Here is a 22,823-nt window from a genome sequence, read left to right as displayed (position 1 = left end):
ATATACATTGCTTTTTAGAAATGGATTAATACTGTATGGAGACAATTTATCCGTGAACTCCAAACCGATGTTTGCTTGAATCATAAAAGTCGCATACCTAAGACTCTGTTTGGTATTATTTTTCTCCATTAAAAAGCTGCTTCAATTTAAAGAGAAGTCATTCAGTACTACGGTCTGGTGGTATTCTTCTTCACTTGGAAGTGAGAGATCTTAGGTTTGAATCTCGTGGATGGCGAATTCGATATCAAATTAGGTTGTCCATTGTATGACTTAGCCGAACTTCCCCTCCTCTTAGTATAAAAGTATCTATGTATTCAACAATTCAAAGAGAAGCACTAAAATATGTTTGATAAATATTTATAGGCCTAGAATACCCCTTATGTTTTACCCACTAAAGCACAAGAAATAGAGACATTGAACATTGTTGTAATGTGTTCTTAATTTTTTTTTTTTTTGTATATGCTTATTATATGTTATTGTTGTTTAAAGACATTGAGAAAAAAAATTATTAGTTTATATTTGTTTTCTTTAAAGGACTTTTGTGAATGCAAACTACAAATGTTACAATAATTTGAAGGAAAATGATTAGATACAGTTGAAAGTCATCTTTTTAACAAAATGTTAAATAGAAAAATATTTTTTACATCATACCTATTTTTGTCATTTTACAGAGTTATAGCATTTTTATATTAATATTTACTAAAAGCCTTTATCCTGTTTTTCATACTTACAATAGTTTCAGAAATACAGTTTATTACTTTATTTTGTAACTAATTATTCTTAAAAGAAAAACTTAGTTGCTGAACAATTAGCAGCAATTCATGCTAAAAAGTTAAGTGTGGTTGATCCTTGGTTTGACACCTGTAATTTGTTTTCTTTTCTAAAAGTATTATTCAATATTAAAAATACTCATGTAAAGGACTAGAATACTCTTTTCTAAAAATATTCTTCATAGGCGCCGATATCGTTCAAGTTTCTTCCGTTCATTACTCTTTGTAGACAAAAAGTTAATTCTCTCACCATTTCTAAAGTCATGGATGCTCTTTAATCTTTCTATCTCATCAGCATCATGTATGCATCAGTTTTAGTTTTAATTTTTGGCAAATTATTTAATGGGTTCTTGGTATTAACGAGTGAGTAATTTTTCTACAAAATATGGAATGAAGGAGACTAGTAAGAGAGGGCACTCCTCGAGTAGGATTATCTCCACTTCTATTTCCATCATCTTCCATCCCCTCCTCTCACTCTTTTTTTTTTGTCTTATTCTCTATGTAAAAAAATTCAAAACAAGATGTAAACGTGGCGTAATCGTAACCGTTTAAATAGAAGGGGATGGAAGGGAAGAGAGATTATGAGGGAAGAGAATCATACTCCAATTAGAAGGATATACTTTTCAAAATGAACAATTCTGTAGAGGAAAAAAAAAGGTTGGGGGCGGGGGGAAGAGTCAAACCAAGAGCAACTACATTGGCTTTAGCAGGAATCATGTTAATTGTCCAGCAATGTTTTTTTTAATGTACAACAAAAACTGTTTTAAAAATAAGCACATCAATTCTTCTTTGTCATCTTATATTTTTATACAATATTTTATAATATTGATACAGAAATTGACGTTAAGTTATTACACAGCAGAGAGAATCTCATTCAAAAGATTCTCCTTAGCATTTTTAATGAACGAAGGGAAGCATTTGCATTCTCGCATCATTGCATAACCGCATAATTTACTAGCTAGCATACGTTTCTTCTTGTCAAAAGAGATATTCATAAAATATCCAAAACGAGCCCACAAGCTAGCACATCATTGCAATAACCGCATGACTGACTAGCTAGCCTACTAAAGCCTATCCTAGCCATTATAATACGGTTACATCACTTTGATTTTTTTGAAATTTGGTAGGTATCTTTCTTTCTTTTCTTACAAGAAACGATTGGTTGATATTTATTAATTAATCAAAATAAACATAAATATGTCAATTTGTGCATATTTATGAGTGTGAGTGACTTTAAATTCCACCTTCCAATATAATTAGAGATGAGTGTGACAATGTTTTTTGTTGTCACGTCCCGATCCCAACATACGTTGAAATCGACACATGACAAGGAAAATAATGTTCTTTGAATACGGTATAAGCTACATAATGAAATACTTTAACTGATAACCTAAAATAATGCGAAGGTGGCTAAGTTCTCCGCAAAATATTTACAAATATGTACATCAAAAAAAAAAAAAGCATAATCTGAGCTTTACTAAGAACAAGTATGAGGTGGTCAAAAGAAAGTCCCAAAAGATAAAGTACAAGAGTAGAATAAGGGTAACCTAACGCTCCAAGTCTCTGATAACTGCACTGCTACCCCACCTACACACTTCTCGGAGTCTACTCAAACCTGTCACCTGTACGCTCAGTGCCTACACCATCGTAATGGTGCACCAGGCAAACAACAACCTATATAAGTTGCGAAGCTTAGGAGAGTTACAATAATATCAAGTATGTGATAATAATGCTAATGCCAACCATCAAACACAGTTTACATATCTTAAATATAAATCATTCATAAGAAATCAATACTAACTTTTGTAAACCCCGAAGGAGTCACCCAGACATCCAACGGTTCGTCTGCCACCAATCATAACATCTCATAACCATCTTCCCATACAACACAATGCAAAGTAAGTTTAAGCAACACATTTTGGCCTAAGTCTAAAGCTTTGAATCCATCTCTATTCAAATTCAATAAATTCTAAGGTGAGTAAGATTCCGAACCTTCACTCAACGGAATCATGAAATAAGAGGGATTCCGGACCCTCACTCAACATAACAACTACATGAAACCCAAGTTAGATACGATTCTAAAACATCACTCAATGGAATCACAGAATAAAAAGGATTTCAGACCATTACTCAACGAAATTCGAGTGGATACGATTTCGGACAATTACTCAACGTAATCGTAGAAGACCAACAATCAGAAAGTATATCAGCTCAAAGAAATGAGACAAGCACATGCTACTTAATTTACAAAACTCAACAAAAGAAGATTATGCATCATTACTAAATTTAGAACCGATCACCGAAGCGGAAGATGAAACCATATCAAAGTAATGAATTCCCATCATAATGATTAGCGGTCATTACTAGTCCTCACATTAATCTCAACATGCCAATCATACAAATCAAACCACAATTCTAATATACATGCCACACCCTATTTCATAAACATACTTTTGAGGTCGAAGTATTGGAATAACAATTCAATAGAACATATTCATAAAACCAATTCATATCCACACAGGATCATAATTATGACAACATAGTAAATAACAATATCACATATATTATAACCACTCACCTATAGTCCGTGCTAATGTACCCTAGCACGATAGTCAATGCATCACGTTCTTGTCACCGCCTAACAAAACACAAGTCCTCATTTAGATTTCCTTCGATAAATCACAAACTCAAACATTCTCATATGTCTCCCACAACATTTAATGAGGAATTGAACCGTCATTCTAATGTAGAGTCCATGATCTTACGTCAATTGCTTCGTAAAATCAAATAACTAGATTTTCACTTATAAATCCCTAAGGTCATTAAACAATATCTACAATAGCCTATTAAAATCTTGCCTCAATTCAATGATAAGATTGTCAATTATTCTCTAATCAAGTGGCAGCCTTATTGACAAAATATACACTCAACAACATTTTCATAATTCGAATGTCACAAAACGGAAAATTCAATTTTTTTTTCTTCCAAAAATTCTCAAACTTTACAAGAATGAAGATTTCAACAAGTAGAGTAAACTTTATACATGTGGCTGGGTCCAATTTGGCTAAGAAGGCCCTCAAATTGGCTCGCACCCAACGAAACCAAAGGTGGGTGTTTTTCGATTTGGCTTCATTTGTGTTCCAACGCCCCAAGCACCAGTTGGGTCTTGTTCTTGGGTCCAAGGGAAGTGGATTTAGGGTGATGGTGAATGATGATACTCTCCGAAATAACAATTTGTTGTTGAGAACCCCCGAGTTCTCCTATGGAGTTCTACATGAAATAAACCTTAAAAACCCTTAATTTTTGGTAGAGAGGGAATAAGGAAGGTAATTGAGCAAGTTGCAGGAGAAGGAGGTGGAAAAATGGAGGCATTGGACTGAATTGGCCAGTTTTTCGCTAGAGGACTCACGGTTTCATGAAATATTTGGGGGGGGGGGGGGGAGATATGTGCCGTTCCTTTTTTTTTTACCCAATAGTTCCCTTTCCTTTTTTTTTTCCCAATAGTTCCCTTTCATGTCCTTTTAATAAAAATCTGGCAGGTTCCCTCTTCCATTTTATTTTATTATTATTTTTTCTTTACTAACTTAACCTTTAACCCATGCTTCCCACAAACTATAGTTCACAACTTCAAATATCCGTAATTATACCGTTATAATTCGAACTCGCAAACGGCTTTCGCCTATGCGTTCATGGGTTCAAGATCTATTTAAAAACACTAGTTGTAACTTCGAAATGTCAACGAAAGATAAAAATTGATTATGAAACTTCCATCTCGATAACTAATCAATTTCTAAACTTATAATTAGTAGAATTAAAATTAACTAATAAAGACAACATAATTGCAAATACGAATTTAAATTACGAAATACGTAATAAATGATGAAATTAATGGGTGCATATAGATAATTCTTATCATATTCTTGGCTCGTAAGTGACTCGAATACCATTATGATAACTAATAGCAAATTAATGGGTGCATATAGATAATTCTTATCATATAAAGTATATACAGGGTAAAGTAGAAGGTGACTGCAATTGAAGATAAAATGAGAGAAAATCAGTTAAGGTAATTTGGACACATGAAGACTTACAGATACTCCGATTAAAAGATGCGACTATAAGACGAAGGTTCATGGCAAAAATATTAGAGAAAGATCTAGAAAGACTTGCAAAGACAATAAGAAAGATATAGACTAGCTGACGGAAGATTTGACACAAAACCGAACGTAATTACGTTCTAAAATTCATATAATAGATCACATTTAGTAAGATAAGACTTGATTATTTTTATTGTGTGTGGAGATGATCTTTAATGAATATCTCACTAAGTAATACCATTAATAGCCTTTACGCATGACACGAAATATTTCCTCAATTAGTATTAGTAATTGTAGATAAGTGATGCTAGTAGGCGATCAATTGGTCATCCTAACCTAGTCATTTAGTCGGTTGTATTCAGCTAGTCTGTGTGAGACAGTGTACTGGCATGCGTGACTAATTGGCCAAAACATATCATATATAGCAAAACTTATGTACATTGGATTGGACCAAGTATATAACTTACTTTATGCTATGTTTGGATGGGGTCTTCCAATGTCACAAGAGATTGAGACGCAAATCATCATCATTAATCACATAGGCATGCATGATTCCCCATTAGCACAACACCTACTCTTGTAATGTTCATGTAGCATGTGATAATTTTTCTGTTGAGCTTTTATGAAATAAAGGTGGTAGGTAGTAGCTTGGCTAGTGTACACGTTCTCATCTAATATGTATTTTGTGGTCACTTTGGGTTGTTTTTAACAAAACACTCTAAAAAAAGTGAAAAGACAATTTGGTTTTATATTATAAAATAAAATTATGAACAATAATGTAATTATGCACAAATCATTTTGCATTTTTTTATTTCAAACCTAACCCATATGTCATTATAATATCTCTAATTTAAATAAAAACTCACATTTATCTCAAACTTCTCTCTTTTCCATATTATATTTTCTTTCTTTTCAAATTTAAAGACACAATGTATAAGCTTCATCTAATACGTTTATATATAACGAGACTTCCTTAGAATATAGGGTAATCAGTTTGAGCTACAAAATATTTTTAAGAGCAACTAACGACGCCCATAACATTAATTAAAAAAAATAAAAGATTAAGCAGGTTAGTACAATTTCAATGCTTCCATGAACCAGCAGGAATAATATCTAACGCCCATTTCATTAGTTTTTTTTTTTATAAAAAAAAAAGATTATGCATGTGTTCTTCTCATTTATTCTAAATGTGTTTTTATTAGAGTATCACTGTAAACAGTTATTGATGGTTTAACAGGGGAAGGGTAATTTTACTACTCACTCTTATTGACGGTTCTAAAATTCCCTCATCCCACCCTGATTGAAACACCCCCTCCCTCCAAAGCGCGTATTACAAAATAGTAATTTTACTACTCACTCCCAGCTCAAGGCTAAATGACAAAAATTGAAGCATTATTCCACACCAAAGATAATAGATAAAGGGACTTGCAATTTCATGTGTACAAAAGTTTTATAATTAATGGGATTTGTGTCGGTTGCTGAGGATCACACAAACCTCCACCTTATCATTAACTTCCCAACTTATTCAGTCACCATGAGTGGATTTACAAAAAGTTCATGAAAACCAAGTTCATAATAAAAAAGTTTCATATAGCATCAACATTGGAAGTGGCTGAGAATCTCTTGATATACTGGTAGATTGTATGTAGTAGAGATCAATATAATTTATAAATGATTTTGCATGTACCGCCTTTCCATTTAGCACGACCGTCATAGTTCTAAGGCAACCGGCCATATCAATCACTTGTTTTTTCATCAATGCAACAATGTTGCTATCAAGATTTTTCATGTTATATCTACAACAATCTAGTCTGAATGTTATTGTTGTGATCCATGTAAGGTTTCTCGTCACTTTAAGGTTCTGTCAATGCATAGTCTTTAGAGAACACCTGAAATTTGTTAAGAATCAAACTATTTAGCTCATTAAAAAGATAAACAGTACCTAAGGACGTTAAGATAAGGACATGCAAGAACCAAATTCATCTTAGCCACATGATTATATTAAATCAAATCAAACGGATTAAAATATTTGCCAAATTCGTCCTCACACGATCTTAATTTGAGATCATTAGGTGATATTCATGTCAAAACAATTACCGTTTCATGAAGCTCCTTGCCACTGACATTGTGAACTCATTGCAAAAACAATGAAACTTTGTTCCATCGACATGGATACTTGTGTTGTTACCACAGACGAAGTTCTTGCCGCTAATAGTAATTAAGCTACCACCCTCCTGTATTTGAATTTTCAGTTTGCCGAATGTCTTGGACGAAACACTCAAAAAGATGTCGTGAAACATCCAATAGAGACCGGAAGCATACGTGACAAAATGATTTATCATCTCCTTCTTGTCATAAACCCATAAAGTTTGGGTCAAGTGATTAGCCAACTTGTAGTTCCTCTTATCTGTTTTCGCCGTTTGTTGTGTAATCTATTCAGGAAATCGTAAGAGCATATTTGTGCGATTGTTATGAATACTTTGAGTTTAATCTCTCTCGTTTATGTGTAAATAGTCAAGCCACTACCTAGCTACCACATTTCTTTCATAAGCTAAAAGCTTGTTTGGCATCATGTGATCCCTGTTTACATAGGCTCAAATTGCACATCTTGCGTTACTAGACCACACACACATACATATATATATTGTTTAAGGGGAGGGATCCTCATTCTTTTTTAAATGAGGACACGCTCCCCACCGTTGGATTTAATTTTAATGAAATTGTGTGACCTATGTTTTAATCTCAACCACACAATTTCATTAAAGTTAAATCCAACGATGGGGAGCGTGTCCCTATTAAATAGGAATCCCTCCCCTTAAGTAATATGTGTGTATTGATTAGCATGTGACAGTTTTCTAATAAGCTTTTAGCTTATGAAAGAAATGTGATAGCTAGGTAGTAGCTTGACTATTTACACAAACAGGAGAAAGAGATCAAACTCAAAGAATCCATAACAACCGCACTAGCACAAATACGCGCTTACAATTTCCTTCACAGATTACACAACAAACGACGAGAACAGACAAAAGGAACTATGGTTTGGCTAACCACCTGACACAAACTTTATAAGTTTACGACAAGAAGGAGATGATCAATCGTCTTGTCACGTGTGCTCCCGACCTCTACTGGATGTTTCACGACATCTTTGTGAGTGTCGCATCCAAGACACTCAGCAAACTGAAAGTTCAAATACAGGAGGATGGTAGTTTAATTACTATTAGCGGCAAGAACTTCGTCCGTGGTAACAATAGAAGTATCTATGTCGGTGGAGCAAAATTTAATTGTTTTTGCAATGAGTTCACAATGTCAGTGGCAAGGAGCTTAATGAAACGGTAATTGTTTTAACATGAATATCACCTAATGACCTCAAATTAAGATCCTGTGAGGACGAATTTGGCAAATATTTTAATCCGTTTGATTTGATTTAATATAATCATGTGGCTAAGATGAATTTGGTTCTTGCATGTTCTTATCTTAACGTCCTTGGGTACTATTTTTCTTTTTAATGAGTTAAATAATTTGATTCTAACAAATTTCAGATGTTCTCTAAAGACTATGCATCGACAGAGAACCCTAAAGTGACGAGAAACCCTATGAATCACAAGTATGAGACGAAAATAACATTCAAACTAGATTTTCTAGATACAACATGAAAAATCTTGATAGCAACATTGTTGCATTGATGAAAAAACGAGTGATTGATATGGCCGGTTGCCTTATAATTATGAAGGTCGTGCTGAATGGAAAGACGGTCCAAGCAAAATCATTTATAAATTATGATGAGATCTACTATATACAGCCTACCAATATATCAAGAGTTTCTCAGCCAATTCCAAGGTCGATGCTATATAAAACTTTTTTATTCTAAACTTAATTTTCACAAACTCTCTAAATCTACTCATTATGGGAGAATAAGTTGGGAAGTTAATGATAAGGTAGAGGTTTGTGTGACCCTCAGCGACAGACACAAATCACAGTAATTATATAGTTTTTGTACACTTCAAATTGCAAGTCCCTTTATCTATTCATGTTTGGTGTGGAATAATGCTTCAAATTTGAGTTATTTAGCATTTAGCCTTGAGCTGGGAGTGAGTGTAGTAAAATTACCACTTTCCCTGCTTGATTCCGCATACAACGGCCACAAGTTGTGGGCATTTGTGTAATACACGCTTTGGAGGGAGGGGGTGTTCTGTCGGGTTTCAATTAGAGTGGGTTAAGGGAATTTTGCAGAGTGACAAAGGGTGGATGGGCTTTTCAATTCGGAGGCTATTGTTCCAGTTGATTGGATATGTCATTTAACTGTTAAATGTTGGATGTACTTTTCACTGTTCCGCCTCGTGGCTATAAATAGAGGTTCAATTTGTTATTTTTCAAGAGTTTCTACTCTGAACAAACCTAATTGCAGGTTCAATCCTTGCATTTTCTGCTTCTCAATTGTTTAATCTTTGTTATTTGTTGTGTGTTTAAAGAGTTGATCGCTTTGTTGATGGGTTATTTAATTTATAGTTGATTTTTTGGTTTCCATGTGTTGTACTTGATACATGTTCTGCCATTTTTCACATGCATGGGGTGAGTTTATTTTTCTTTCTGTTATTTTTTTTTGGAAAAAATAGAGCCGTGGGTTCTGTTTGTTTCCTGAGAAATTTAAGAAAAATGAAGAAAAGTAAGTTTTGGATTGTTTATGTTAATTTTTAATTTTCTCACAAACCAAACATAGGCATTATAGGATGCTGACATTACCGAAAGAAAAAGTTTTTAAAGTTAAATTTTGCTGTTATTTAGTTGCCAGATTGCATATCTTTCGAAATTGCTTATGTTCCAAATACAACTCTTTGGTTACCAAATTCCAAATTGCTTCTGTTTCCAAGTTGCTTCAACTCAATAATTTCACGAACCTCAAAAATTACAGAAAGTAAAGGCAACGGCGGTACCTCTCGGGGTCGGGAGGAGGGAGTTCGCTGCAGGCGGGGGAGAAGAGATCGGGAGATCGTTTGAGGGGTTTGAGACTTAGCTTCTTCCATAAACAATACACCTAGAATTCCTCAAGTTTTCAAATGGAAATTAAACATTTACATAGCTTATATAAAAAGCCAAAATATAAAAAATTAATCAAAAGGTTTAGAGAACTCACATCCCAATCATGCTCATTGCTGATATTAACAACCACTGACAGCAGCCCTTGATTTTTGGAATTCCCACGCCCAACTCCACGACCTCTGTCTCTGCCATCGCTCTTTCCCTCACAACCATACCCATTTTGGACCCACCCCGCAATCCCGACTCCAACCCTTGATTTGAGGAGGAAAAAATCAATCCAACACTCTGTTTGGCAAGCCTCACTCCTCCCTCTCCCTTCCCCTCCCTGCCAATCCACGCCCATCTCCCTCGTTGTAGCTCTGCAACCCACGTTTTTTGGCAGACCTCCCTCTCCCTTCCTCTCCATGACATTCCACACCCTCCTCCCCCATTCCGTAAACCCAGCCCAAGCCTTAACCCAACTCCGGCCCCCTCACTTTCTCGAAACCAACTCTCATACCCTATAACGCAGCACTGTCACTCTCTCGCAATCCACTTTGAGTGACACAGATGCAACAACCCTCGCCATCTCTCCCGCCGTCGCCTAACCCCAAAATCGCGATCAACCATGGATTTGTGAACTTTTGGGTGTTGGTGCATCTCTCTTGTTATAGATCCGTTCACTCTCGAAACACAACAGTGCATGCATGTGTTAGATCTTTGATTTTTCAATGCCAACAAACCCAGTGGAACGCAATGGCAGCCATGAAAGATTCTTACCTTTGGGATTTGGGGTTCTGTAACCAGGCTCTAACGAGATGATCTCCAGGAACAGACTCGAGAGCACTAGAACAAATGGCAAGGAAGCTCACGGATGAAGGCTACGTTGTGCGAGGTTGAGAGAGAGAACGGTGCCACATTGCTGTTGAACTGAGATGGAGGAGCAGCTATGGTTCTCCATTGGAGAAAGATGGATGACAGAAATGAAGAGGCTCTTTCGGTTTTTGAAATAAGGACAACAATCGTTTGTCCTTGAAATAATGTGCGAGAGGGTTGGTTTCAGAAATGGGAGAGAGATCTGACCTTTCATTTGGAATCCTAAGGATGCATTGCACTGATGCTTGCCACGTGTCCAAGACTGGTGTTTCCCATGTTTGTTCTGACATGAGTGTTTTGAATTAAAAGAGGGAGGGTTCGGCCCTTGGTTCGAGAATAGTAAACGAGGAATCCAATGTTTTATTCCTACCGGTGCTAGGGTTTTGATACACATGTGCCGTGCACATGGGTTCGCGTGGGCTGGGCAGTTGTTTTGCGGGTTGGGTTTTACCACGAATTGATCTTCCATAGGCCGTGTATGTGTTTCTTCCAGGCCCCACGTTTGTTTCCCAACTGGAGTCCATTTCCAACCCATGTGTGTACATTTCTTATTTTAATTTTTAGATTGTTTTGAGTTTTCTTTTATTTTATATTTGTTTTTTTTTAATATGTCGTTTTTCTTATAGTCAGTTAGCTTTAGATGTTCTTTTTGTTTATTTATTTATTTTCTCACACCTTAAGGATAATGTGTGATTTAAGTTTTGGGGTGGGAGAATAAACTTTTTAATTTTTAATTTTTTAGTCAATAAAAATAAAATTTTTATTCTTTTTAAGTTAATATCCATAGATTATTTTAAACGTTAGAACAAATGGAAAAGTCTCAATCTTAAAAATGGACAGGGTGAAGATTAATCCCACAGTATCAATAATATCGTGAGATGAAACCCAAAAATACTTAAAAATGCTGAAAAGTCTCAATCTTGCGCATAGAGGGATTCGAACCCCTCATTTTGTCAACCACGCACCTAGACCTTATCCAACTCGCTACAAATGTGTTTGTGATTAGTTAATAAATATTAGCTTGCAAGCCTTGCAGACATCTTAACGATTGAGAGCTTTGTAAATTTGAACCTGTAGAATTTTTGATGTGTATTTCATGAAGAAACAATTACAAATGAAACATATATATAGGAAAAGAAAGTAGACATAAGCCTAACTTGCCTAATTTTCTAACTTGCCTAATTTACACAAAGAATGTTGACTAGCCTAACTTCACTAGTCATCCAACATGTTTATTTCATGCATGCATTTTACACAAAGAATGTTGACTAGCCTAACTTCACTAGTCATCCAACATGTTTATTTCATGCATGCATTTTAACACAAGATATGACTTGCATGCATTCTTCCAACACTCCCCCTCAAGCTGGATCGAGGGGATTCACTGAGCCAAGCTTGCCCAATAACCGATGAAACTGAGATGATGCTAGTGCCTTTGTAAAAAGATCTGCTAGTTGATCATGGCTTCGTGTGAACATGGTCCGGATGATTTGCGTTTGAACTTGAGCTCTGATGAAATGACAATCCACTTCAATATGTTTGGTTCTTTCATGGAACACAGGATTGGCAGCAATGTGCATGGCTGCCTGATTATCACACATAAGCATCATAGGAGTAGAACTAGGAAACCCTAAGTCTGAAAGAAGCCCTTTAAGCCAAATGAGTTCACATGCAGTGGCTGCCATGGCTCGATACTCAGCCTCTGCGCTGGAACGAGCAATTACCTGTTGCTTCTTACTCTTCCATGTGACAAGATTTCCACCAACAAATGTACAATAGCCTGTGATTGATTTCCTATCAATTGCATTACCTGCCCAGTCTGCATCTGTGTAGCCACTAATGACAGTGGATTGATTGTTATGCATTGTAATTCCTTGCCCAATTGAACCCTTAAGATAACGAAGGATTCTCTTAACAAAGTTAAGGTGATCAACAGTGGGAGAGTGCATGAACTGACTAGCCAAGCTCACTGCATATGTGATATCTGGACGAGTGATAGTGAGGTATATGAGCTTGCCTACTAATCGTTGATAGTAGCTTACATCATGCATGGCTTCTCCATCTATGCTGAGCTTCAGTTTACAATCAACGGGAGTGATAGCAGGCTTGCAGTCAAGCATTTTGCTTCTTGAAGGAGGTCCAATACATATTTTCGTTGATGTAGAAACAGTCCTTTTGAAGATGTTGCCATTTCGATCCCCAAAAAATACTTTAACCTCCCCAAATCTTTGATAGCGAAAGCTTGATGTAGTGAGAGTTTTAGTGCCTCAATCTCCACGGTATTATCTCCAGTGATGATAAGATCATCAACATAGACGAGGACCACCAACTTCCCCCTGATGCCAGTTCTTACAAATAACGAAGAATCAGCATTACTTCGCATGAATCCAGCCTTTTCCAGAACAGAACTGAGCTTGGCATACCAAGCTCTTGGTGATTGTTTCAATCCGTATATTGCCTTGTGCAATTTACAAACCATGTTGCCTTTAATACCATCATAGCCTGGAGGAGGTTGCATATACACTTCTTCCTGCAGCTCGCCGTGAAGGAAAGCATTATTCACGTCCATTTGGTAGAGTGACCATCCACAATTGATTGCAACTGACAGTAAAACCCTGACTGAGTTCATCTTGGCCACCGGTGCGAATGTTTCCTTATAATCTACACCAAAGGTTTGGGTGAAACCTCGAGCAACAAGTCTAGCCTTGTGTCTCTCGATAGATCCATCAGCTTTGAATTTAGTCTTGTAAATCCAACGACTTCCAACAGCCTTTTTTCCTGGTGGTAGTTGAACTAGGCTCCAGGTGCAATTCTCTTCCAGTGCACGAATCTCTTCTTTCATGGCTTGGTTCCATTGTGGGAGAAGAGAAGCTTCTTGAAAGCTTCTTGGTTCATAGTGCTTATCAATTTCACTGAGAAATGCAGCATGAGATGTTGAGAACTTACTAAAGCTGATACATTCATTGATTGGATGTCGTGAGGCATATGTAACATAGTCCTGCAACCTAGCTGGAGGTTTTCTGATTCGAGGAGGATTTCTTTTAATCACCTGAGATTCTGTAGAGGGCGGAGAAGGATCAGAGTAGAGCTCGTCTTCACTCTCACTGGCAGTAATTTGGTCAGTTTGAACTTCTTCACAATCTGGACTTACAATGACTGATCTCTTTTCCAACATCGGATAATTAAAGTTTTGAGGGAGTGGGAACATGTCAACTAAATCCTCCCCCTGACTTGTAAAATAGGGATAGTCTTCTTCGAACTTCACATCTCTTGAAACTGTGCACTTCTTAGTGACTGGATTGAATCACTTGTATCCCTTTTGAGTGGTCGAGTATCCCATAAACACACACTTGGTTGCCCTGGCATCTAGTTTGTCACGGTTCAAGGTTTGGATGTGAACAAAACACACACAACCAAACACCTTGAGATGTGTCAAATCTATTTTCCTCCCCTTGAGAACTTCATAGGGAGATTTAAACCCTAGCACACGACTTGGAAGTCGATTGATGAGATAAGTGGCAGTAAGGATGGCAAACGACCAAAATTTCTTTGGAACGTGCATGTGAATCATGAGAGCACGAGTTTTTTCCAAGAGATCTCTATTTTTCCTCTCGGCTACTCCATTTTGTTGGGGAGTCCCCACACAGCTGGTTTGATGTATGATACCCTGAGAACTTATGTATTGAAGCATGTTGTTGGATAGAAATTCAGTGCCATTATCTGACCTTAAAACCTTAATGTTTGATTGAAATTGTGTTTTAACATGCATGTGAAAGTCTTTGAAAATGGTAGGGACTTCACTTTTTGATTTCATAAGATATAGAAAACTTGTTCGAGAGAAATCATCAACAAATAGAACAAAATATTTAAAACCTTCCATTGATTCAGTTGCAGGTCCCCATACATCGGTGTGTACCATTTCAAAAGGTTTACTTGTCCTAGACATTGAATTACCAAAAGGTAGCCTAGTAAACTTAGAAAATTGACAAGTATCACAAGTAGGATATGGGTTACAAAAATTTGGAAACAGTTTCGACAAGACAAGTTCAGAGGGGTGAGCTAATCTCCTGTGCCAAAGTTGGTTTTCATCTATGGACTTCGATTGAGCTTGAAGAGCCTGAGTGAAACATGCATTCTTGCACAGGTAGTAAAGTCCATTTATGAAGACCCCTTCACCAATCATCTTCATGGTGAGAACATCCTGAAACATTACTTTATTTGGTGAGAAAATAGCACGGCAGTTTAGGGTGTTGGTGATCTTTCCAATTGACAAAAGTTGGAAGGGAAAGGTTGGTACATAGAGGGCAGTGGAAGGTGTGTTTTGAGAGAGTAAATTTATTTCTCCTTTTCCCAAAACTAAGACATTTTTTCCATTTGCAACAGACACATGTGAGGGGCTTGAAATTTTTTTAAAATGATGTAAATTTGTAACTTTGTTTGTCATATGATCTGTGGCGCCTGAATCAATTATCCAACAATCAATTTCAGTACTAGTTAATAGGGCAGTAGTAAAGGCTTTGAGTATACCTGATGCTTCTCCCTTTGGAACTTTCTCATTTCCAGCAAGAAATCCGGCAAATTGTCCCAACATAGCTGTGTGACTACCCTTTTCATTGCCTTGACCATGTGAGCCTCCTCCGTGCCCCTTACTTTGTAGGTAAGTTGCAAATTCATTGATTAATGACAATGGATTGGCAGTGAACTCCATGGATCCTTGTGAGATAGTAGGAGCGTGAGCATTAGCAAGTTGTGCCTTGAAATGAGGTTGAAATTGTTGTGAGGACCTTGGTATCATCCTTCCATCTTTGCTGAACTTAGGCTTGAGTTCAGGATGAAGTTCCCAACACTTGTCTTCCTCATGACCAACACCATTGCAATATTTGCATTTTAGATGTGTGTTTCTTCCCTTGTATACCTTGGCTTCTGAGTTCTTGTACTTTGATGCATATGCCCGAGTCTCCGTTAATCTAGGATTGTGATCAACATTCATAACCTTCTTCCTTGCTTCTTCTCGTTGGATAGTTGCACAAACATTGTTGAAGGTAGGCAGGTCTTGACTCATCAAGATGTGACTCCTTAGGTCCTCGTACTCAGAGCTCAAACTCCCTAACAGCTGATAAATTTTGTCTTCCTCAGCTCGTTTTAGGAGAATGGTAGGATCTGTGGTATGAGGGAGATATACATCCAACTCATTCCACATGGCTTTGAGGCTCCCAAGGTGTTGAACAAATGTTTTCCCTTCTTGTTGAGCACTGGCAATGTCCTTCTTTAATTGGAAGACCCGTGCATAGTTGTTTTGATTTCCATACATATCCTGCAAAGCTTTCCAAAGGTCATGTGCGGAATTGGAGTAGCTAAAAAATTTCAGCAACATGTTTCTCCATGGTGTTGAGCAGTAAGGACATGACAAGTTGATCTTTGCAGAGCCATGCATTGTATGTAGAGGAAGAACTGTCTGGAGCTTCCACGCTTCCATTTACAAACCCTAACTTCCCTTTGCCTCCGAGAGCTAGTGAAACAGCTCGGGACCAAGGAAGATAATTGAACTCGTTTAAGAGAACTGAACACAAACGTTGATTGGTGTTAACCTCAACGTCTGAGAAGTTTGGAGAGAGATTGTGCCGGGTTTCCTCATCATGGTTCACAGAACTTTCTTCAGTCATGACTTAGACTTTGAAAGAAAGAAAAAATTGCAGCAACAAGAATGGCAGAGACAGGTTACAAATGAACCTGCTCTGATACCATGTAGAATTTTTGATGTGTATTTCATGAAGAAACAATTACAAATGAAACATATATATAGGAAAAGAAAGTAGACATAAGCCTAACTTGCCTAACTTGCCTAATTTACACAAAGAATGTTGACTAGCCTAACTTCACTAGTCATCCAACATGTTTATTTCATGCATGCATTTTACACAAAGAATGTTGACTAGCCTAACTTCACTAGTCATCCAACATGTTTATTTCATACATGCATTTTAACACAAGATATGACTTGCATGCATTCTTCCAACAGAACCCCTCCTTTTGTAGCGAGTTGGGTTTTCACTATAAAAATACCTGAAAAAAGGGTTAGTATATACTCCGTCTACTATTTGCTTACCCTCGTCTAGGAAATCTTGCGGAAGTTCAAATATTTTGGCCAACTTTTGTGTACGAGTTGTCAAAGTTTCCTTTGGAGAATCAAAGGAAGGGTTGACAATATCAACTTTCAAAAAGATCCAAAGATTACTTTTCACATCATCTGCTGTTACTTTTGCATCCTTGTGCTCTGTTTTGATAGTTTTCTGCATACGCTTTGCTATCTTGATTGCAACAAGTTCAACAAATCTCCAAGCTATCATTAATTTTCCGACTCATGCTATGTACCGATCGACATAATCAGAAAATGATTGTTCTTGAAACTTCTTTCCGTTCAAATCTATATGGGAGCTTAGCGCTACTCTTCAAGTAAATGAAAACCTTCCCTCTTGCAGCTTCATCCCAGATTTCTCTAGAACCATAAAGTTCTAGAGACCTAATACTTCCAGTAGTTGTTGGTTCAGCTTCAACCAAACTCCCATACTCTTTTAGGGAAATCAAAGTCCTAGTATAACTCAATATGCTTGAAATCTTCCTGCTATGTCGGTTCTAGGTGGAAATATTTCTACGCGATTCACGGAACCACATCTTAAATCCACAACGAATGTGCTCTCACAAACTTCATGACATCGTGGGTAAGTGAAGTATATGCCATGCTCCCATTCACAACATATCAAGTTCCTAAACTTGCTTGAGTACTGACTTATCTATCTTGTAATCTAGATTCCACTCTTTCATGTCATAATTTTTCAACACCCATATCTCAATATTACAGTCATCAGATGAAGTGCCCACGATGGCCAACGAACCTCTTAGACTAAGCAAATGAAGGTGTTGTGGGATCCTCATGCACCGAACATACTTATTGTGCATGTGCTCGGGAAGAGTAATAGTCCTCCAGTAGAACTCTTCTTTTTCTGAAGTTGAAAGAACATATACTAACTACTCCTCCATAACTGGAAAGTGAAGGATCAGGAAAGCAAACCAACCAATGCTGGTCTCCGTATGCAAATGCGCGGCTGTCGCTTAAATTACAAGGTGGAACCGAGGGTATCTCTCGCCACGAGCTTGTGCCCATTACATAAATTTGGGTCACTAGTTTACATATCATCGATTTTTTATCTCGGGAAACACGAACAATCTTGTAAGTGTTGGTTGCATCATCAAACCCCATAGCAAACCATTCCTCGAACGTGATGATGGAATATCTTGTATCATAGTTTGGAATGAAGATGTCAGTTGTAGGGAGCGGAAGAACTTCCCCCTTCAAAGGATTGAATAAGAAGCATGGACTGCTATCCATCCTCTTGCGCCCTGGATAATTATAAGCGCAATCCCGAAAGAAAAACAAGTTGTAGAAAACAGAAGCCAAAGAATAAAAAGCATTGAAGGAAGTGGATCTAATCTCGTAGACAGCTGCATGTTCGCTCCATGTCAAGGTGGTGTTGCTGCCATTGAATTTGAATTGCAATGGTCTAAAGGTAAATCCAGAATTAGAGAGGCAAAAGTGATCCACACGCATTAGAAGAAATAGATGATGAAGCAGCTTGCGCAGACAGTAAACGTTGCGTGTGCAGTGTACAAAAACTGGGGCAGTCGACTCTACCCTTTGAGGTCTTAGAGACGCATCGGAGGCCAAAAAAAAGAGATTATGGGCAGCCTCAAATGGATGTTGTCAAGGATTTCGGTGGGTAGCTTCATTAGCCTTGAATCATTCCTGCAGCAGGGCCTCAATCTCTGCTGGCTCCTTGCCATCTCCATTACCCCACCGATCAGATCAAAGATCTCTGTCTCAAGTTTTGTTTTGTTATCTTTGGGTGCTGATCACTGACTTGTGTGCTAAGGCTGTCTTAAGGTCTTGAGCTTCTCCATATTTCAATTTCAATCTGAAAGAAACGTCAAATCGTATCGGATTAGAAACCACATCGCTGAAAAAGATAAACTTATCATTTTTCTTCTTTTAATCTCAGCCAGCAGCACACAAGGGAAAGAAAAACTTACAGCAATTATATAAATCCCACCCCAAATCGCAATTGGAAACACACATACAAAAAAATCGAAAAAATTTAAATAAATAAAGCCTACCTATTCAAAACAGCCCCAACTTTGGTTTCGAAAATGATAAAGGAATCCGCATTTTAGAATAAGCTGAATGATAGATGCAGGGAGGATATGCGAGATAATGTTTTTCTTCCTTTCCCAATTGTATATCCTTTTCATTTGATATTAAAACGATATCGTTTCTATTATTAAAATAAAATAAATAAATAAATAAAAAAGCGAAATGCTAGACTCTCCTTACCCGCCTTGTTTTGAAACTTGGTGTAAGGTCGTGTTAGCGGCACACTAAAAAATTTCTACTCTTGTGCACATTCTCTCCTTTCCTCTCTTATCTGTTGCTTCTTCCAGGATCGTTGTGGATGAACAAAAATAAAACCAGAATTCAAAATTATCAAACATGGCTGCCAAGCTACAGTATTACATATAAAAAGTTCACGACCAAACCCCACAACATAACTCTCTGAAAAACGAGAAAAACAAACCAAGATCGGAATTCTATAACCGGAAAGTTATCGGGTTTTTCAATTACAAGAAACATTCCAGAACACAAGTTATGCAATTCTAAGGTCAGAAATCAAGAAATTGTGATGAAGGAATAGCACGAAATTAACTGAGATTAGGGTTTAGGAATTACCTTGAGAAACCAATTCTTTGATTTTATGATGGTGGTTGGTCGTGGAGGTGGACTGGTGGAGGCAATAAACTGGGAGTAAAAGGAAGGAGAGGAGTAGGTTTAGCCTCACAATAGGCCAGTAATGATGTGTTTCAAATTCGTTTTTTACGAGAATTGAACCTAAAACCTCTTACTTACAATTAAAAATGAATACTAATATACAGTAATATTAAGCAACGGTTAACTTCAAAATGAAATAATGCCCTTAAAGTTTTAAAATAATTTAAGGAGAATGTATTCAATTGAGATTTTAAGGGATTTCAATTCTTTTAATGAATCTAGTGATATTCAATTAAGATTTTAAATGATTATCTGAAATTCAAGGTCTATTCAATTAGAATTTTAAGATAGTTTATTAAAATCCTTAGAAATCCGAGTGTATTCAATTAGGATTTTAAAAAAAGTTTAACATTTCAGGTGTATTCAATTAAAAATTGATTTTAAAGAATTTGAGAAAGTTGAGGAATTAAAAGGATTTGGAGATATTTGGTAGTGTATTTTAAGTATCAACAAATCTCACATCTCCTCGTGAGATTTCGAGAGAATTGAATCAAAATTTTATATGGAATCTCTACAAATCAATTAAACTCCACAAAAATCCATGGATTTATAAATCCACTAAATTCTCTCAAATTCTCAATTGAATACATCTCATAAAATAGTTTTTTTTTTCTTTTTTTTTTAATGAAAAAGAATATGGAACATGAGAGGTGGACCAAAGAGACAGTTAAAGCTCTCGAGGCTGATTTGGAAGCTGCAAACAAGGAGTCCGAGAAGCTTATTGGGAAGACTGGCAAATCAATGTGGTTTACATATCTGCAAGATCTTGAAGGGGAACTAAATCCTGGTACCGCCAGATATTTTGTCCGTGACTGGAATGTGAGGCAAATTTATTTTCATCATATAGGCTTTTTCTTATTAAATCTTACACTATGTTTAAATGAACAAGTTTAAGAGTACTAAGGAATTTTAAAATAATAGAAATTGAAATGATGAAATTTTATTTTATAAAATTTGTGAATTTTCTTGTTTAGGTAACATAAAAGAACGATAGAATTGAATATATAATTTGTTGTTTTTAAACTCTCAATTATAGAAATTGGAAAATGATAATTATTTACATAGAATTTAAACTTGGGAATTGGAGGTCACAAATTTCAAGTTTTTTTTCCATGCGGAAATTCTATATTTCTATGTTTATGAATCCAAACAAGAGAATTGATGCATGTCAATTTATAAATTTTTACTTTAATCTAAATTCCAAGTTTATTTATCTCATCCAAACAAACATAGTACCACTTAAAGCTTTTGAGATGCTCAAAGTGATTTGGCAATTTTAAGGAAATATGAACGTCGGCTAATCCGAGCCATACCCTATCTTTATATATGGATAATCTTTCTGGTATTTCTAGACAGAGATCTGAGTCATTTTTTCGGGGTGTTTAGCCCCCATTGTTTACAAGAGGAAAAAAAAACTAATGAAAAGGATTAGGACTTTGAGTTTTAACGATAAAAATAAAATAAATGATAAAGTGAATAGTATCAGGATCAACTTTTTAGTATAAAAATGTAATTTTTTATTAAAGTAAAAAAAAAAAAAACTAGTGAGAACATTCAGACCGCAAGCATGCATAAACTTGTTGTACCAAAGGTCCAGTCCAAAGCTTTCAGATCAACAGTCTGCACTCACAAGGTTTAGGTTTACAGCGCAGGCAGATGCTTTGTACATGAACTTGCCAACGAGAACTAAATAACAAGCATGTAAAGCTTTAAACCAAAAGAAGATGGTTTATGATTTGTTGAATATGGAATGGCCTCAATTGAGTCAGCTTATATATAGTATAGAGGTTCTGAAAGAACCTCAGACGGGGTTGTCGGAAACTGACATTTATACGTAATCATCATTTTTAGACCACGGTTTTGTAAGCCAACTTAAATCTAGAGACAGAGATATCACAATAGAGAAAATATGTATTCTGCTAAAAAGTGATAACAAGATCATGACAAGTCATTCAAAATAAAATACATATAAGAAAGGAAAATGTTCAAATTGAGATACATGAAAATGAAATAAAAGTTTAGAGAAATTGAGACCGTCAACCATACAGCCCCCTCACGCTACTTGTCAAGTAAAAGAAATCCTTCCCGCTTGCAGCTGCATTCGACAATGATTGGGAATCATAATGTCTTAAGGACCTGATGATTCCAGTAGTTGGTTCGGGTTCAACCAAATGCCCATAATTTTTTAGAGAAATCAAAGTCCCAGTAACACTGACGATGCTTGTAACCTCGTCGATGGTCTCAGGTGGGCATGATTTTACACAATTCACGGTGCCACTTCTGAAATTCAAAAAGACTGTAAGCCCAAAATATCTATAACACTCTTGTCTAGTGAAGAATATGCCATGCTCCCATTCACAACAGGAAACATTAACAAGCTTACGTCCGAGTAAAGGAGCATCTATCTTCCACTCTAGCTTCCACTCCTTATCAGAATCGTGCAACACCCATATCTCTATATAGTCATTTGACGAAGTGTCCACAATGGCCTAACATCCTTTCAGAGTAAGCAAGTAAAGGTGATCTGGGACACCAATGGGCCAAACATACTTTTGCATGTGCTCGGGAGGAGTAAGAGTCCAATAGAATTCCTCTTTCTTGAAGTCAAAGGAACATATACCGAATTTTCCTCCATAAATATGAATTGGGCCATCAGGTAAGCAAACCAACCAATGTTGGTCTCCATTTGCAAATGCTGCATGATTGGTTTTGCCTAACCTACGAGGAGGAATCGAGGGTATCTCTCGCCATGAGCTTGTGCCCAGTACATAAACTTGGGCCCTCACCTTAAATGTTAACGAATATAGATGCTCAAAGACACGAACAATCTTGTACGTGTTGGTTGCATCGTCAAATCCCATAGCAAACCATTCCTTGAAGTGGAAAAATGTTTGAGGACGCTCTGGAATTACGATATCAGTTGTTGGGAGCGGAAGAACTTCCCCCTTTAGAGGATTGAATAAGAAGCATGGACTTCGATTCATCCTCTTGCACTCCGGATAACGATGAGAAAAATCGACAAAGAAAAGTAAGTTGTAGAAAACAAAACCCAAAGAATAATTAACATTCAACGAAGTGGACCTAATCTCGGAGACAATGGCATGTTTGCTTATAGTCAAGGTTGTTGGTATATGGTCCAGCCCATGATCAATGTTCTAGATTATTCTAGTAAGCAAGAGAGATGGC

The 22,823-nt window shown here is 36.7% G+C and overlaps 2 protein-coding genes across 7 annotated transcripts; both read right to left on the bottom strand.

The window, feature by feature from the left end:
• Window positions 1–1,998: 1,998 nt before the first annotated feature.
• Window positions 1,999–10,894, bottom strand: LOC114819409 (uncharacterized). Of its 6 annotated transcripts, none has more exons than XR_003766465.2 (4): window positions 9,999–10,894; window positions 9,799–9,899; window positions 3,349–3,408; window positions 2,145–2,407 (listed from the first exon to the last, which is right to left on the bottom strand). XR_003766465.2 is itself a non-coding variant. In XM_029087796.2 (3 exons), exons 1-3 carry the CDS (start codon window positions 10,308–10,310, stop codon window positions 2,408–2,410), a joined length of 450 nt encoding a protein of 149 aa, XP_028943629.1. In that variant the 5' UTR covers window positions 10,311–10,894; the 3' UTR covers window positions 1,999–2,407. The 6 variants fall into 6 exon arrangements, 4 of the variants coding, with proteins under 4 accessions (XP_028943629.1, XP_028943631.1, XP_028943630.1 ...); XR_011573583.1 differs by having other exon boundaries at window positions 9,799–9,908; window positions 9,999–10,230; XM_029087796.2 differs by lacking the exon at window positions 3,349–3,408 and having other exon boundaries at window positions 1,999–2,444.
• A 10,779-nt stretch (window positions 10,895–21,673) lies between these two features.
• On the bottom strand, window positions 21,674–22,621 carry LOC114819547 (uncharacterized). Its single transcript, XM_029088647.1, has 2 exons — window positions 22,188–22,621; window positions 21,674–21,917 (listed from the first exon to the last, which is right to left on the bottom strand). Exons 1-2 carry the CDS (start codon window positions 22,619–22,621, stop codon window positions 21,674–21,676), a joined length of 678 nt encoding a protein of 225 aa, XP_028944480.1.
• Between the last annotated feature and the right edge of the window lie 202 nt (window positions 22,622–22,823).

Source organism: Malus domestica, chromosome 11 (genome assembly GCF_042453785.1).
Source record: "Malus domestica chromosome 11, GDT2T_hap1".
Taxonomy (NCBI): domain Eukaryota; kingdom Viridiplantae; phylum Streptophyta; class Magnoliopsida; order Rosales; family Rosaceae; genus Malus; species Malus domestica.
The sequence above is the reverse complement of the archived record's forward strand: the minus strand, read 5'-3'. Positions and strand labels throughout refer to the sequence as shown.